This window comes from Papaver somniferum, chromosome 9 (assembly GCF_003573695.1).
Source record: "Papaver somniferum cultivar HN1 chromosome 9, ASM357369v1, whole genome shotgun sequence".
In the NCBI taxonomy this organism is placed as follows: Eukaryota; Viridiplantae; Streptophyta; class Magnoliopsida; order Ranunculales; family Papaveraceae; genus Papaver; species Papaver somniferum.
Genome location: NC_039366.1, coordinates 128,098,245 through 128,112,861, shown reverse-complemented (window position 1 = coordinate 128,112,861; position 14,617 = coordinate 128,098,245). Strand labels below are relative to the sequence as shown.

Sequence of the window (14,617 nt, the reverse complement as noted above, 5' to 3'; positions counted from 1 at the left end):
CTTGGAATTTCAGCGCTGTGGTGCTTGGCAGAGACTTCAGATTTTGATGCTCTATGAAGGAGCGACCATCGGATGCTTCTGGGAACTGATCTGACGGCTGAGAACGGAGGCGCTTTTGTGTGTAGAAAATGAGGTTGTGCGCACCATTCTTCGCGGCTTCCTTGCGTAATTTCTCCCGGCTTTTCACTACTTTTCTGCTCTTTTCGCTCCGCGACTCATCCGAACTTTATTTATTACCTAAAAATGCAAAATTAATTAATAAAAATATTTATTCTTGAAAACAATGAAAATACAGAATATGGGGTAAAATGTAAAATTAATGCATAAAAGATGAGTTAAATTGCCAACAAAAAGGGATAAATATATACATTATTTGGCACTCATCAAATGTCTTCGACCCATTTTCATTAGACGTATGGGATCCATTCCAAGACTTCCCATTCTCATCCCTAACCTCATCCTCTGCACTCTCTATGCCCCGTTCTGAATTATCCAAAGAAACATCACAATTAGCCAACACTAGGATTGATTGGAAACAAACCCCAAAAGCACATATCTTCCGAGCTGATCTGCTAGGCGTTAAGAAGGAGGAAGTGAAAGTTTAAGTTGAAGAAGGGAGAGTTTTACATATAAGTGGAGAGAGAAGCAGAGAAACTGAAGAGAAGAATGATAAATGGCATCGAGTTGAATGTAGCATTGGAAAGCTCCTGAGGAGATTCAGGTTGCCTGAGAACACGAAAATGGACGAAGTTAAAGCTGCTATGGAGAATGGATTCCTCACTGTGATTGTTCCCAAAGTTGAAGAGAAGAAGCCTGAAGTGAAATCTATTCAGATTTCTGGTTAAGAGTTTCAGTACTGACAGCAAAACGTGATCCACCCTCTGGTTCTGGTTCTGGTGTGGAGTGTTTTTAATATGTTATTAGAGTCAGTGTTTCCTGTATTGGTTGTGTCTTTTAATAGATAGGTATCTAATCTAGTTGATATACCGTATCCAGAGCCTTCATATACGACCGGAAAAGAGTTTTCTTTCATAGGTTTAATCGATCTGCGTGATATAAAAGACCACTCTGAGACTTTTCTTTCATATAGATCACCACAGAATCGCATTCATCTTCTTTCCGGGTATTATTTCAAACCTCCTCTCGCATCTCTTCTTTTGCTTTCTTTTACCGTGTAAGTTATTGATGCAGGCATAATGCCTTTTTGTAGTATATGATGGGAACTCCTGGTGATGATCGTCTTTCCGATTTTTCGGCGAAAAGCTTTGAAGTCAACAAACCCAGGGTTTCTGCATACGAGGAAGTATTGAACAAAATCGATCCTTTGCTTCGCGAAGCTGGTCGGATTATATAGGGTATGCCTCTCATTCATCTACGCCTTGTTCGGACGCGTGCTCAAGCTTTCATGGCTTCGGTTGACATGAAGGAAAAGTGGAGACATGATGAAGCGTCCCAGCGCGTTAAGTCTCAGTGTGGTGAAGCATCTCAGCAACCCAGTGCCAGGGCTGAAAGATTCGCTGCCCGACTGAAGCGGTGAAGGATCGAGCCTGAGAAACCTCCAGGCGAGAGCAAGTTCAATTACCTTGTTCATGACGGTATCATAATCCTTGAATATGATGTTCACGAACAAGAATATCCTCAAGAGGCTGCTGGAGCAGTTGCTGAGAAGGATGCCGGCACGGCCCAGGATGCCAAAACTATTGTTGGAGAGGTTGAAGCGAACGTCGAGGATACTGTTGAAGCGGCCATTGGAGATGGCGCTGAAGAAAACGTCGGAACCATTGGAGAGGCTGCTGGAGCGGTCTTTGACATTAATAACTAGTTTTCCATTTTGTTATTTTCTTTCACAGAACAACCTTGTAGCGGCGTGTAGCTGTCTCGATACCTCAGGGATTTATCTTCATTCTTTTGTTCATGTGCCCGGAGCTAGGGCTTCGCCAAATAACATTCTTTTATTCTTCTTTGATAGTTTCATGTATTTACTTGAATGAATGAATGAAATCTCCCGACTGAAAAGAATCCAAAAACCCCTTTTACGAAAAACAAAATTCTCCTGGGGCCATTCAACAAATAGAAAGACAGCAACAAATACCGTGGATGGGAACGCCACACTAATAGCGCCGGTCAGCATGTCGCACTCTTTCCATAATAACATTTCCGTGTGCCGGCATCAACCATAACAACTCAACACAGGGGAAATAATAACAATGGTTAAAGATTTGACCGACCTTCTTGTTTCTTGGTTCTCCCTTGTAAATTACACACCTTCAGGAATCTGTGGCATGCCGCCCGGGGATGTAGCAGCGTGAGTTGTCACGAACTGGAACACATGTCGTGAGAAGCAGGGAAACCTCGTCAAGGAAAGGTTGAAGCCAGATGTTATTGAAAGAAGGTGCCAATGATGCTACTTGATGATATTCTTCCTTGTGTATTACCCTCTTCAGTATTTCTGAATAAGATATTTCTTGTAAGGTTTGATTTTGAATTAGTAGGTAATGGATTTGTAAGGGTTTAGATTTACTTGGTACTTTTCCTTTGAGATTCAGGAAGACTTATTTTTTTGAAAGAAACGATGCTTTAATTAAAATCGAAACCCTAAATTATGAACTCAAGCAGTGCAATCATTTTGGAGGAATTACAAATATTGCGTGAAAAGGGAAATTTCTGAAGGAAATACTAAGAAGAATTTTGAGGAAAGAGGAGGCATGACATCTTAGGCTTTGAAGGGTTTGAGCCACTGAGCGTGTATTACTACACCTTCTAACCTGTCGGCATTAGTGAGTTTGCAGTATCCTCCCAAAATAATTTCTGCTACTAGGTATGGCTCGTCTGTGGAATTGTACGAAGGAGGATGAGCGTCAACTTTCACTACCATGTCTCCAACTTGAAATGGGTTTTGATCTTGCGCCGCTACTTGACTTTTGGATCCATTATTATCGACTAAGATAGCTTCCAAACTTTTGATGAAACATTTGAAGGGTCCGGCATCCCATTCACATCTTTCAATGATGACCGGGTTGATAATTGGATCGAGTCCCCGGCCTGGACGAGAGGAGAAGTGACTCATTGCAGAAAGGATTGTTCAATAAGACTTACTTGTTTCTGAAACCTGCGTATGTACGTTGATGGGCACTCTCTAGGCAATTGAGTTACATTGGAAAGTTGCAGATACGGCTGCATATAGTCCTCAGGGTTAGATGGCTTGTTGGAAATTCTTTCAGGTATTGACACCGGCAGAGGACATACTCCTAACTTCGTTTTGTTGTTATGCACCCACGAGTGTCCCAGAACCATGTCATAATTTGGGCATTCCTTGAAAATATGGAATTTTTCGTGTGTTAGAGCATCTCCCACCTTAATTTCGAGGTTAATGTAGCCGTACGCGCTTATTGCTTCTCCTTCCGAGTTTTTGACCACAATTGGGGAGTGGGTATCCTCCTGCTTTGAAATTCCCGCATCTCTCAGAGTCTTGACGGTAACAATTTTGAAGTCAGAGGATGCGTCAATCAGCGTGCCATCGAACTTGGCATTCTTCAGGTAAGCCGTGGTCAGCAGTCCCCAGTTGCACTTTCCAATAGCGCTTCCTAGGAGAGGTTGGGATTTGGGAGTGGCTTATTCAACATCAAAGAGTCGGTTGCCCGACACAACACGATTGAGGGCTGTAAATATGTATTGACGCTGCTTCTTGGAGAAATATAGGATTTCGTACACACGTTGCATCATGGACTGCACGGTTTTGTGAACAGAGTCCCCAAAGAGCATGCAGCTCCTGACTGGAAGAGGATAACTGTGAACTCCCTCATTGCCCAGTTGAAGTTCTCCTGCCTCTATCTTTTCCTTGAAAATACGTTTTAACCTATTGCATTCATTGGTCGGGTGATCGACGAACCTGTAGTAGCGACAATACTTGGGATTTGCTATTTCCTCTTCAGTTGGCGGGCGCCTGATAGGAGGCAGCTTGATAGCATCATCTTGGATCCATGCCTCCAAGAGTTCAATTACTTCCTCGATTGGGAATGGGAAATCTAGGGAAGCTTCTCCAGCTTCTTGGTGTTGCGCAGGAGCTTTAGCCGCGGCCTTCCGGGATGGAGCCACCTGATGTGCTGGTGTTACACGTTTGGCTTGCTGTTCTACCACTGAAGCTTTCCTTTTTCCTCCTTCATTCACCACGATTACAAAGGGACCAGTGTTATATTGCTTGTTGATGAGGCATTTGTTTCCTCGAGTTTCGCGTGCGTCTTCACCTATGGATGGCTTGGTTCTTTCTAACAATGTTGGTGTTGTTGTAGCCGACCGCTTAGCAGCTTCATGGAGTTCAGAGAATGTCTGGAACCGTAGATTCTCCAGTAAGACACGATGAATGAGAACCTTTCCATTGATGCAAGACTCCACCAATTGTTGTTCAATCACGTTTTGGTCGTGAAAATCTAGTGCCTGAATTCTGAATCTCTTAACATAATCATTTGGATGTTCATTGTTTCATTGAAACATCCTTCCTAAATCTGAGAAGGTGATTTGCTCAGACACAAAGAAGTAATTTTTGTAGAAAGCCGTAACCATGTCACACCAGTTGGACATGATGTTCGGTGCGATGTTGTTGTACCAGGTGTATGCCCTTCCGGTAAGTGATTTCGAAAATTCCTTCAGACGGAGGACATGATTGTACTCATGTTCACCCAAGGATTCCAAAAATCGAGAGACATGTTCATGCGCATTACCAGTGCCGTCATAAAAGGAGAGTTGAGGAGAAGAATACCCCCTCGGAAGAGGAACCCTTTGCACTTCATGAGGATATGGGGGTTGATGTTGGTGCATATCCATCGAGTTTCCTTTGTCTCGGTTTCGAAGAAGTCTTTCAGGAGAAAAACGGGCCTCTTCATCTACAAAGGTGTGTCCTGCTGAGGTACCGGCGCTAGGGGTATGAAAGGTGCTCCTCATTGGCTCTGGTTGGCTTGAATCCTGCGGTTTCCGCTCTGTTAGTGTCTAGAGGAAAGTAAGTACCTCTTTCTGAGTGGAAGCCATGTCCGTCTGAGTCTTAGCAAGAACTTCCTGTCTTTCTATCAAATCAGCAATAGTAATAGGGGTCGGCCTCCTCTGGTTCCTCCGGTCTCTCGTCCCGACGGTGGAGTGGTAGCTATTCTGGTGACAACTGGGGGTGTTACACTTGAAGAAATATTGGGGGTGGCGGCAACGACTCTAGTGATCGGAGGTGTAACGCCTGAGAGAACGTTTCCTGCGCCGCTGGCGTTGATCATGCTGACCGGTGGTACATTGATGTCACTGGAAGTAACGTTGATATCGAGGCCGTTTTCAGCGCCAGTGGCCTCAGGGTTTGTTGTTGACCCAGACCTGAGCTCTACCACCTTGAAATTGGGATTATAAAAATGAAATTAAAATTGAAATTTGATAGTGCAACCGAGAGATTAATCTCCCAATGTGGTCGCCAATTGTTTATGGGTAAAAAATGTTTCTGCTGGTTTTGGTAAATTTGGGTGTGTGGATGAGAAACGAGCCTAAACCTAAAACAAATGCACTGCACGGGAGTACTTTATATTCGAGAGATCAATTTGTACAATCCTTGCCTAAACCAAGAAATAGCCGTTCCAGTCTTGCTTCGGTCACAAAGTGAAGGAGAAGGGTTGGTCTTACGGAGGGAAGAGAAGAAGGTGTTGAGACCAGAATGGTTAATTCTGAAAGTGTGGCTATTTTATGACTTGTATCAGAATATGGAACTAGCTTGCGGAATATAAGCTATCATTTCTTTGGTGTTTTCTGGATACTGTGTTGTTGTTCTAACCAAACTTGTTGTTTTGTTGAAATAGGTAAAATCTATTTATATAAGTCATATTAAACGCACCCTGATCTCTTAGAAAGTGGGAGTGATTGAGTGATGGAGAAGTGGAGTCATGTGTAAATGCCAAAGACCATGTTCCCACTATGAAGGCAACTGGTTAGTTTACACCCACTACTTCTTCCCACCACTAACTGCCCTGCTTTCTGACACTTTCTTATAATGGGCGTGTTGCACGCAGCACGCTGTAAACAGCCAGACCAATACCCTGATGAGCATCCCCCAGTTTGTGACATATTTGATGTCTCGAGCATTTTCGTGGAAAATGTGTAGCAGATTGTTGAACGAGTCATGTATGCAAGACTTAGCTATTTTGATTAATTGTATGCCAACTAAGTAGCATATAGCCATGTGTGGAAAGTCAAAGTCAAGAGACTTACCGCATGAAATAGCATGTGATGCTATTAGGCTTGTCTTGGCTAGTCGCCTAAAACTTGCCACAGGCCTATCAATTCTGTGGCGAATTTGGACGGCTGAGATTGTGGCATGTGAGAAAGGGTGGCCGTTGATTATGGCCACATTCCATTGGCATCTGATAATAGCAAAATGGCGTCATTGGCATATGACGATGGTATGATGGCATATTTAACGCATGCCAGTGGCATATCGGCATGTCAGTGGCATAGTGGCGCCTGGCGTAGCCGTGGCATAGTGGTGCCAGCGTAGCCGTGGCAGCTATTTTGGCATATTGGTGTTAGACCCAAATATGGCTCCGACAGCATTGGCTCCTGTTGCTATATCAAAATTTAGGCCTTAGGAGAATTTCTTGACTTGGTTGGCGTGGAAACTTTAGCTAAATTAGGGTTTGGCATATCGAAACCCTAATTAGCGCGCGTGGCACGGCCGCGACACGGTGGCCTTTTCATGCAATCGATGCCATGAACACATTAAAGGAATTGTGGCGGGCCATAATATGGGAATAACCATAGGCGCAAGGATAGCCACGGGTGATTATAGTTTGGCGCCGTTTTTAGGGTTTGTTGGGTCCCACATGGCTCATGGCATGTTGTGGGGCCCAAAGTGGCGTAATTTGGGCCACGACTGGAAATTAGGGTTTAGGCTAATGTCACTAAAGGAAAGTCGTGTTTTTGATTAGAATACCCTAATTGGAATTTGTCATGGCGTTGGCCACGAACAGGAGGTGGGTTAGCACGTATGCGCACTATTTATGGCACGTTGACACGTTCGACATGCTACTGCGGCAAAGTGGCACGTTTGGAAAGTTACTGCGGCAAGTGGCACGTTTGGCATGTTTGGCATGCGGATTAGCACATTGGCGCCGCATGGCATGTTTGGCATGCCATTAGCACGCTGGAGCGCAATGGCGCGTTTGGCATGCCATTAGCATGTTGGTGTGGCATGGCATGTTGGTGCGGCATAGCATGTTTGGCATGCCATTGGCATGCTGGAGTGGAATGACACGTTTGGCATGCACGTTTGACATGCCATTAGTATGTTGGCGCGGTTTTGGAAATCCAATTTGGCATTGTGACCATCTGGCGCAATTTTGCCTCTTTTAGTACTGTGGCAGTATTAGAGCGACCTGACTGGTCGATAAAAAGAGCGGCCGGCCAAGCATGAGCGTGGCCACACTTCCAGTGCGTGTAGCAGATTTAATGCGACCCGATTGGTCGATGGGAAATAGGGTCGGCAAGTATGGGCCCATCCACAACTCATGTGCGTGTGGCGGGTTTAAGGCGACCTGATTGGTCGATGGGAAGCAAGGGCCGGTCGAGCGACATGAGGTGTGGCCACTTGCAAATGGCGTCAGCTGGCCTATGGCATGGCCACACTTCCCTTTTGTTGCTGCTCCTATTCCGTGGCTCCTTTTATTCCTTGTTTTCTGATTTTGGGTAGGATTTTGCACCTACTAATCCACGGCGGATTAATTTCCTATTTCGCCTAGGCTTAATTTCGACCTGCGAGGTCTAATATACAGCACAGGGCGCAAAACCCCTAATTTTTGCAAATTAGTAAGGGTAATATCTGAATCTTGTGAAGTATCACATAATTGATTGAATTATATGTGTTGACACAGAGTTCTTTAAGTTTATTGCCAGAGAGCAGTATGCTTTCCGATTGAGTACTTTTATGCAAGGACCTTAACCTTGATACTTGGAGATTTGTGCTACTCTGCGGCGAGCGAACACAAATTGTTATGCCATATCAATATTAAGGGTTCAACCGGGGAACATAGCACATAAAGCATTCAAAGAAACTTATATTAATTGAATAATACAAGCAAGGTGACGAAATTTACAGAATACCTGGGATTGTTGCTACATACACCATTCTAGATAAATTTCATGCGGATATATTGAGTTTCTCAATAAATGCGCCATTGGAGAGGTTGAACACTCATCACTTTTACATGAGTCTGCCTCTTTGCAGAGTGACGTCATATTAAATGCAGGGTTTTACAATTTTAACCCTGAACTAAAAACCACCATCAACAATCATATGCTTCACTGAGCCAACTTGTTCGACAATAACAATGCCACTCTTGCATTACTAACTTGTTTGCACTATCCAAGGTTTGGCCAGTCTTGAATTAATGCATAGGCCAACTCTTGGCCTATTCAACTCTCTTGCATCATCTTTGAGTTTGGGACAACTCAATTCCGTGGATATGCATCAATGTCAACATTGCATGTTGCATTTGTCAACTTGGCATTGCTTTGCCTTTCCCTCAATGAAGCTTCATCGTGCCGACCGATAAGCTTCATTACTTGGCCAATGTTCTTACAGTGTAGCGTCACCTTCGCGCTTCACTGGCCTTGCAGGGTCCAACCATCTTGGCGCTTACCGGTCTATGCAGTGCAGCGCCATCTTGGCAGAACACTGGCTAGGCCGGCTATACTGTGTCACGCCATCTTGGCACTTCACTAGCCTGACCGGTCATAGCAGGATATAAAGGTAACATATGGGAAATTAGGGCCTCACAAATAGGGGTGCACATACCCTACCCATACCCGCCAACCCTACCCTACCCGCCAGTTTTTTAACCGTATCCTATCCTATCCACTATTTGGCGGGTAGGGTGGCGGGTAAAGATTTTCTTAACCGCCAGTAAACGGGTAGGGTGGCGGATATATGCCATATCATACCCACCCTACCTAGAAGTGCACATACCCTACTCCTACCCGCCAACCCTACCCTACCCACCAGTTTTTTAACCGTATCCTATCCTATCCATTATTTGGCGGGTAGGGTGGCGGGTAAAGATTTTCTTAACCGCCGGTAAACGGGTAGGGTGGCGGGTATATGCCATATCCTACCCACCCTACCCGTTGTACAGCCCTACTCACAAACATGACAAGTTATGGCCCTTATGGGCTAAGTACAAAAACACGAGAGGGGGAGGGAGGGCAATTTACAATCTCTTTTCGAACGTGATCGTTTCAAACCCAAAAATGGAAAAGAAGGCTCTAGACTTCCTTCGATGTTCTCGAATCATCAAGAATGGTGTAGAAATAAATCAGAAAGGAAAAAATCTCTTAACAGACATTGATTTCTCCCCCCTATAAAATACCTGCAAGCCAATCAACCTCGAATTGCAATCATCAATTCTCATCAGCAATTTAGAATCCTCACCCGAAACCTCTTCTTTAATTAAAAATGTCGATCGCTCCAAACTTCTTTGGCAACAGAAGAACCAATGTCTTCGACCCATTTTCATTAGACGTATGGGATCCATTCCAAGACTTCCCATTCTCATCCTCTGCACTCTCTATGCCCCGTTCTGAATTATCCAAAGAAACATCACAATTAGCCAACACTAGGATTGATTGGAAAGAAACCCCAGAAGCACATATCTTCAGAGCTGATCTGCCAGGCGTTAAGAAGGAGGAAGTGAAAGTTGAAGTTGAAGAAGGGAGAGTTTTACAGATAAGTGGAGAGAGAAGCAGAGAAACTGAAGAGAAGAATGATAAATGGCATCGAGTTGAATGTAGCAGTGGCAAGTTCCTGAGGAGATTCAGGTTGCCTGAGAACACGAAAATGGACGAAGTTAAAGCTGCTATGGAGAATGGAGTCCTCACTGTGACTGTTCCCAAAGTTGAAGAGAAGAAGCCTGAAGTGAAATCTATTCAGATTTCTGGTTAAGAGTTTCAGTACTGACAGCAAAATGTGATCCACCCTCTGGTTCTGGTTCTGGTTCTGGTGTGGAGTGTTTTTAATATGTTATTAGCGTCAGTGTTGCCTGGATTGGTTGCGTCTTTGATCTTGTGTTATCAGTCTGTTATTAGTGTTGTTCAAAATAAGTTGGTGTTGTGCTGTTTTTGTTACCATTGGGTGCCAAATCGGTTGTTGGTGTCTTTGGTCTTGTAATCTTTGTTCTTAACTGCAATCAAATTACTAAGTTTCTTTATATTGTTGGTTTATTGTTGGTTCCTTGCTTAATCAAAACCCCTTTGCAAACTCCATAAAGATGACTCAGGTACAACACAAAAAGCCATAATTCTCTGTCACAAATCAAACTCCAAAACTCAGCTGCAGACTGGAAAGGGTGGATGATGTCTTGAACCATTTGATGATGTTGAATTTACGCGGCAGCTTTCTATCTTTTGCTTTGCAAGGTCAATGTATGCATAAATCAAACTATACTATGAATTGATACATGGTTAAAAAGCCTTGGATTCTTAAACTTCCAGCTCCAGATTGTACAAGGTCTAAATTCAATACATGACATATACTATGAATTGATACATGTCATACTTAGGTTAGGGAACATTCTGTTATCAGATGTCAAATATTACTTCTACAAAGGAATTCCAACTTTAAAAACCAAGTGTACCTTTCGCTTGACACTGGGTCTCCTTCGCCTTTTCAAAGTTATCAAATGTCACTTCAAGCAAAGTTCCTTCTTTAATTGTTTAGTCGAGCAGCTCGAGTTGGTTAAAGCTGACAGCACCTGACTTGAGATGCAGAATCCACTTAATCTGAGGAAAGTCACAACATTCCCTGTATCACTAATGTCTCGTGATGCTTCTACTATAACATCAGAGAAACTATCATAACCGAAACATGGAACCTTGGAATGTATTTTCCTGACCGCTCACTGGCTTCCTAAAATGCAACATAATGTTTTAGCAACTGATGCGGCTTCATTGCAGGATCCATATAAGATTTGAACCAAGCAAGGTTTTCTGTTGTGTCTCTGCTACGGATGGTCCATACGATTAAGAAGACAAATAGTATATCCTGAAATTGAAGTTTTCTTGTGTGAGCAGGATTCAGTTTATAAGAGTTCTCTATCCAACAGATATTCAATCACATGGATACCCATTTGTGTAAAGGGAAATTAATGTTCTGCATGCATATAAACAATGTGTCTCATGGAAGGCACAAAAAGAATTCAATCTGAACATTTCGCTGTAAACACTGTATTTTAGTGATGTATTTCTAATTATAACTGGGTGTTGGAAATCTGGTTGCAGCTAGCATCAGGAAACTACAAATGAAATAGAGCTTTGGTTGACCTATTTGAAACTCCAATATAATTTGCAGTCACGTTCCTAACATCACATTAACTTGGTGGCTGACGGAATCTAAAACAAAAAACTAAAGTTAAAGCACACATTAAGGGTTCTTTGCAGCACCTTTTCACCTGCAATCATGTGCATAACAGGCTACTATTCAAAAGAATTTTTCCAAGGAACCAAAACAGAAGAAAACACTAGCAGTATAGAAGAAGCACACCTGCGAAACGACCACTTCATATTATGCATAGGACTTCATCCAACGTGTATACTGCGTAATAATACACCATGTATCCTACAAACTCAAATTGATAAACTGTATATTACCTATTTCATTCTCTTGGACAAGTCTTCCAGAGCGTGCAACTGCAGTATCAATAAGTTCAGGCCTGTCACTGGCTGCAATGAGAGTACACCTTCAGTTCTGCTAACTACATCCATCAAGTCCAACAATCTGGCAATCATTCTTTGTGAAAGTTCATCACCTCCATCTTTTCGTGCCAAAGCAACTGCGTCAAACTCATTCATGAACACCTTCAAAGTTAAGATCTTGCATCACAGATAATCAGACATTTTTATGTGGGAATGTATAAGAACTAAGAGATTATGTAATTAAGACGAATCTACAGTACTAATTTGAAGGAAGATTACACTGTAAGAAGAAATGAAAAGCAGAAGATTATCCATAGACCATACATACAGGAATCATATATCATTGATACTCAAACTGTCTGTTAGACTAGAGCACCATCAGTGGCCCGTACTTCTTAGAGCATTTCTTATTGAGAAGGCAGGTGGAGGTGCTAACTTCTCTGTCAAATACTAATATCCATCAGTGGCTTCAAGCACTCAACATTCAAAATGCAAATACTAATATCCATACAACACCATTGGCATGTAAGATTGCAGAAAAGTCTGAGCATTACTCAATATCAGAGTGATAAAGCAAATTGAACCGAGCAAACAACTTGAAGGAATATATTCAAAACCATATGTTACTCAATATCATCCAGTAACAAGACCATTTTTTTCTCGTTTCTATTAGTTCAGCAATTAAAAAACAACACTAAAAAAGACATCACAGGACACCGGCAACTGGAAGTTGTGGTGTATAAAACCTACACAAAACTAGACTGACTAGTCCCTAGACTCACTTATTCCTCATATTCTGCTTCCTCGTCTTCATATTCACCTTCTTCATCAGCAGTTGCATCTTGGTATTGCTGGTACTCGGAGACCAAATCGTTCATGTTGCTCTCAGCTTCAGTGAATTCCATCTCATCCATACCTTCACCAGTGTACCAATGCAAGAAAGCCTTTCTCCTAAACATAGCAGTAAATTGTTCACTAACACGACGGAACATTTCTTGGATCGAAGTTGAATTGCCAATGAAAGTAGAAGCCATCTTAAGACCAGTGGGTGGGATATCACAAACAGTTGATTTAACATTGTTTGGAATCCATTCGACGAAGTAGGACGAATTCTTGTTCTGAACATTAATCATCTGTTCATCAACTTCTTTAGTACTCATTTTCCCACGGAACATTGCTGAAGCAGTCAAGTATCGTCCATGCCTAGGATCAGCAGCACACATCATGTTCTTTGAATCCCACATTTGTTGTGTAAGCTCTGGAACTGTAAGGTTTCTGTATTGCTGTGACCCACGAGATGTAAGTGGAGCAAATCCCACCATGAAAAAGTGTAGACGAGGGAACGGAATCAAATTCACAGCAAGCTTTCGCAGATCAGAGTTCAATTGTCCAGGAAATCTCAAACAACAAGTAACTCCAGACATTGTTGCAGATATCAAATGGTTCAAATCTCCAACTACACAACAATTGTTCCCACAAATCATCAGTAACAAATAATGTAATTAATCAAAACTTAAAGCCAAAAACCAAACCAAATATACACATATACTTACAGCTAGGAGTGCTGAGCTTGAGAGTCCTGAAGCAAATATCATATAAAGCTTCGTTATCAAGAACCATACACTCATCAGCGTTCTCAACAAGTTGATGAACAGACAAAGTAGCATTGTAAGGCTCAACCACAGTATCAGAAACCTTAGGTGATGGGAAAACAGAGAAAGTAAGCATCATTCTATCAGGGTATTCTTCTCTAATCTTTGAAATCAATAGAGTTCCCATCCCAGATCCTGTTCCTCCTCCCAAAGAATGACATACTTGAAACCCTACAGTACATAAATTAAAACAAAACTTAATCAAAAAAAAAAAAAGTAAGAAAATACTTGAAACCCTACAGGCTACGGTACATAAATTCAAACAAAATTTAATCAAAAAAAAAAAGAGAAATCCAACCCAAACAAACAATAATCCAAGTACCTTGTAAGCAATCACAGTTCTCGGCTTCTTTTCTGACAACATCAAGAACGGAATCAATCAACTCAGCACCTTCAGTATAATGACCTTTCGCCCAGTTATTACCAGCACCAGATTGACCGAAGACGAAGTTATCAGGTCTGAAGATCTGACCAAAAGGACCAGATCTAATTGAATCCATAGTACCAGGCTCAAGATCCATGAGTACAGCTCTCGGTACATATCTTCCACCACTTGCTTCATTGTAATAAACATTGATTCTCTCTAATTGAAGTTCTGAATCTCCTTCATACTTTCCAATACTATCAATCCCATGTTCTGCACATACTACTTCCCAGAACTTTGCACCGATTTGATTTCCACACTGGCCTCCTTGGATGTGAAGGATTTCTCTCATTTTGATTGATTTCTTAAGAAATTTTTTGATTGATTTTTTTAGAGAGAGAGAGAGAGATTGAGTATAGAATACGGGGGTTGAGAAGGTAAAGTGAATTTATAGAGGAATTAAATTAAATTTAAATTATCTTAGAAAAATCTCCTAACGGCTTTATTTTTTTGAATGAGCTGTGATGATGAAAGGATTCACAACGCGAACAGTCAGATGTTACCTTAGGGTTTTGGGATAAAATTTTGAATTTTTTTTTTGTATTTTTTTCGAAATGAGCTGGATTTGCTGGAATTTGAAACTGCATTGTCCCACGTGGAATGTACTTTCAGACTCTGCATTGATTACAGTGGGAAAAACGGTTAGAATGGACCGACCAACTCGTTTGTTGACTATAAAAACTATGGGGGCTAAAATGTAACACCTCGTAGGGGAAAATTATGGTGGACATGAGCGGGGAAGTGTAGCACTCCCGGTTGAGTACCAAAGAAATGGACAACTAAGAATCCGCTCCGGTCCAGACCGTACAAGAAAATACTAAATACTAAACAGAACTAG

The 14,617-nt window shown here is 42.1% G+C and overlaps 2 protein-coding genes and 1 pseudogene across 2 annotated transcripts; 2 read left to right on the top strand and 1 right to left on the bottom strand.

The window, feature by feature from the left end:
• Positions 1-377: 377 nt before the first annotated feature.
• On the top strand, positions 378-860 carry LOC113312579 (annotated as a pseudogene).
• An 8,398-nt stretch (positions 861-9,258) lies between these two features.
• On the top strand, positions 9,259-10,220 carry LOC113309226 (17.8 kDa class I heat shock protein-like). The gene has a single exon (XM_026557634.1). It carries the CDS (start codon positions 9,470-9,472, stop codon positions 9,953-9,955), a length of 486 nt encoding a protein of 161 aa, XP_026413419.1. The 5' UTR covers positions 9,259-9,469; the 3' UTR covers positions 9,956-10,220.
• Positions 10,221-12,281: 2,061 nt separating this feature from the next.
• Positions 12,282-14,243, bottom strand: LOC113309225 (tubulin beta-7 chain). Its single transcript, XM_026557633.1, has 3 exons — positions 13,678-14,243; positions 13,257-13,526; positions 12,282-13,159 (listed from the first exon to the last, which is right to left on the bottom strand). Exons 1-3 carry the CDS (start codon positions 14,069-14,071, stop codon positions 12,486-12,488), a joined length of 1,338 nt encoding a protein of 445 aa, XP_026413418.1. The 5' UTR covers positions 14,072-14,243; the 3' UTR covers positions 12,282-12,485.
• Positions 14,244-14,617: the final 374 nt, after the last annotated feature.

What these genes read in the sequence shown, in the direction of transcription:
- LOC113309226 (XM_026557634.1), top strand. Translation starts at nt 9,470, where the DNA reads ATGTCGATCGCTCCAAACTTCTTTGGCAACAGAAGAACCAATGTCTTC.
- LOC113309225 (XM_026557633.1), bottom strand. Translation starts at nt 14,071, where the DNA reads ATGAGAGAAATCCTTCACATCCAAGGAGGCCAGTGTGGAAATCAAATC. An exon ending in GAACTGTGATTGCTTACAAG is followed by an intron (nt 13,527 to 13,677) that starts GTACTTGGATTA and finishes TATGTACTGTAG; the next exon opens with GGTTTCAAGTATGTCATTCT. An exon ending in CAAGCTCAGCACTCCTAGCT is followed by an intron (nt 13,160 to 13,256) that starts GTAAGTATATGT and finishes ATTGTTGTGTAG; the next exon opens with TTGGAGATTTGAACCATTTG.